This window comes from Penaeus japonicus, unplaced genomic scaffold (assembly GCF_977035675.1).
Source record: "Penaeus japonicus unplaced genomic scaffold, GWHDUDI00000001_assembly GWHDUDI00000017, whole genome shotgun sequence".
Lineage (NCBI taxonomy): Eukaryota > Metazoa > Arthropoda > Malacostraca > Decapoda > Penaeidae > Penaeus > Penaeus japonicus.
The window spans coordinates 10,154,269-10,156,768 of record NW_028234419.1 but is presented as its reverse complement, the minus strand read 5'-3'; the positions used below and the strand labels follow the sequence as shown (position 1 = coordinate 10,156,768).

General features: G+C 43.4%; 1 protein-coding gene across 18 annotated transcripts in view; it reads right to left on the bottom strand.

Moving 5' to 3' along the window:
• The window catches only part of LOC122251066 (zinc finger protein rotund), a 788,340-nt gene that overhangs the window by 60,254 nt on the left and 725,586 nt on the right, over window positions 1-2,500 (bottom strand). For 2 of the 18 annotated variants that reach the window (XM_043012787.2, XM_086545954.1), the window contains exon 1: window positions 1,447-1,707. The exons of the other annotated variants lie outside the window; for them this stretch is intronic. In XM_043012787.2, coding sequence (XP_042868721.1) covers window positions 1,447-1,561 — 115 coding nt within the window. In that variant the 5' untranslated portion in view covers window positions 1,562-1,707. Of the gene's footprint in view, window positions 1-1,446; window positions 1,708-2,500 lie in introns of those variants that run through there. 18 annotated transcript variants of the gene reach the window in all.

Below are 2,500 nucleotides of genomic sequence, written 5' to 3'. Positions count from 1 at the left end.
TATAAGAGTCGTCAAAAGTGTTAATAAAAATCAGTTAATACGAAGTACAGAACAACTAAAACCACAGGTACTTTTTGGGCAGGGAAGAGAATGCACAGAGAAGGGTTGGTGGGGTGATTTAAATCATGAAACTAATCTGACGATGGAGCATGTGCATATCATTACTAAGAAAAAAATGTGGCAATAATTGTACTGCTATTAAAGGTATAACCAAAGTCCTGCCTCCGACGGGATACCTGTGGTGACGCTAATTACATCCCTAATTAAAACTAATGTTGGCTGCGATCACTACGAATTTATTGACACAGTGCTGCGAATACTCCTGACAAGGTGACCAGGATTCTCATAGGCTAGCATCACATTTACGACCACTACTCGCACAATCTCAGCGGCATTAAAAGTGTTGCAGTAACGAATACGCGGAAAGAGAGATGGAGGGAAGATGAAAGAGAAAGAGAAAGAGAAAGAGAAAGAGAGAGAGAGAGAGAGAGAGAGAGAGAGAGAGAGAGAGAGAGAGAGAGAGAGAGAGAGAGAGAGAGAGAGAGAGAGAGAGAGAGAGTCTGTATAAAAAAAAAAATTGAACCACTTGGTCTTCGGGTCACTTAAACACGTCCGTCACTTTAAGTAAACTCTTCTCTGGCATCGGTCAACAACACATTACTTTAAACTCAGGAAGATAACTATTCGTATCACAATAAACCAACCAAAAAAAAAAAAAAAAAAAAAAAAAAAATTAAGATGACATTCGCAAGCCATTTTTCAAAGATAACTGAGGACCAAACGAACACCGTATCATAATTATAATTATGAACAAACACGAGAAAAAAAAGAATTATGCAACACGTTACTGCAGGCCACACTACGGATTCTATTAAGAGAGCAGAGGGATGGATACCGACATCACAACCAATTCTTACACCTACACTAACAATACTCTAGCCACCAGCACCACCACCACGCCCCAGATGATGCGTTGAAGTCACCACGCGCGCTGTCCCTTTGCACAGGGAATTCTTAAGGCCGACGGATTGATACACGATTAATGTGTTGATATGTATATCTTGTCCTTTCAGCTAATTGTCGCGTGAATGCATTAAATGTCATCTGCATAAAACAACCTTGGACACGTTTTTTTTTTTTTCTTTTTTTAACAATTATCATACTTCCCCAACACTACCAATGAACTGGACTAACATCGATATCGACACTTTTTGTCACTTTACGCAGTCTACCGAACCGCGTGATACAATATATTTTTTAACGAAAACTACTACATCAAAATGAAAAAAATCAGAAATTGGATCAGCGACAAATCTCATGTTGGTGCTCCTGACACCCGCCTAGGAGATGCTGCTACAATTGCGCAGTAGCAGGATCAGCAGCTTCATGCAATCACTCGCTGGCCCACCCCGCCCGACACTCTACTGACGAAGGGTCAACACTCACACTCCGGGAGGATCATGCCCAAGACTGCGTGTTCCTTGGCCGCAGCTTCTGTAGCAGCCAGGTAGTCCTGGTGATGCCGCTGCTGTTGTAAATCTATTTCACACGAGGTCACCATTGTCTCAATGCACACACGGAGTCACACTCAGGCTACGAGAGTCCAAAAGCCGCGAAGGATCGTGTAGGCACTCGGGGAAGAACTGCCACAACGCGCACAGCAAAAACAAGCGTGCGCACACCTCGGCCCGTTGTCAGGTAGTGAGTGTGGGGCCGGGACCCGAACCCACCAGCCTCCTACCGTCGTCCCGCGCCCCCCCCCCTGCCTTGCCCACCCCGCCCCTCCACGGACACCACCTACCTGCCCAGACACTCTCCATCCAGGGACACCCGCACGCACATAGACACATATCTCAATAATAGATCTTGGCTGTCAAACGATTTTTTGTAATACACGATGCACTGAAGGGCCTAAATCATATAAAAAAAACTAAACGGCAAACTATAAAATGTGAATTAAATGTAAAAGAAGAAATTATTTTTAATGTCTGGTCAGTTGAAAAGAAAATGATACGAAGGCATAACTGTTTCATATTCACAGCCTGATTCCTGAGCCATGAGTCAAGCAAGACCTTCGAAGGATATCACTCAAAGCAACACCTATTTTCTTAAATAAAACGTGAGGGAGAACTCATATATTTTATTAATTTCTTTCCAGACATCGGCGACTACAAGCCCCTAGATAATATGGGCTTAAAAGCAAGGCAGGCGTAAGCCACATCTACAAATGCGACCTACTATATCTTCCGACGTAATGTGAGAACCGACACAGTTGCTTCATTTTTTTTATTCCAGCTCTCGGCCCGTTTCGTTTATCTGCTTCGGCACAATGATGCTATAACTGGAGCAACGCGCGCTTTCTACAACTATGACATTCATAAAACGCGTTAAACAATCACCTAACTTCAATTTTCGAAGCCTAAAAAAACGTCTGCGATACTAGACTAGAAAAAAATGTATCGTACGTCAGTCAGCCCTGTCACCGCAGTGGACCCAAAGG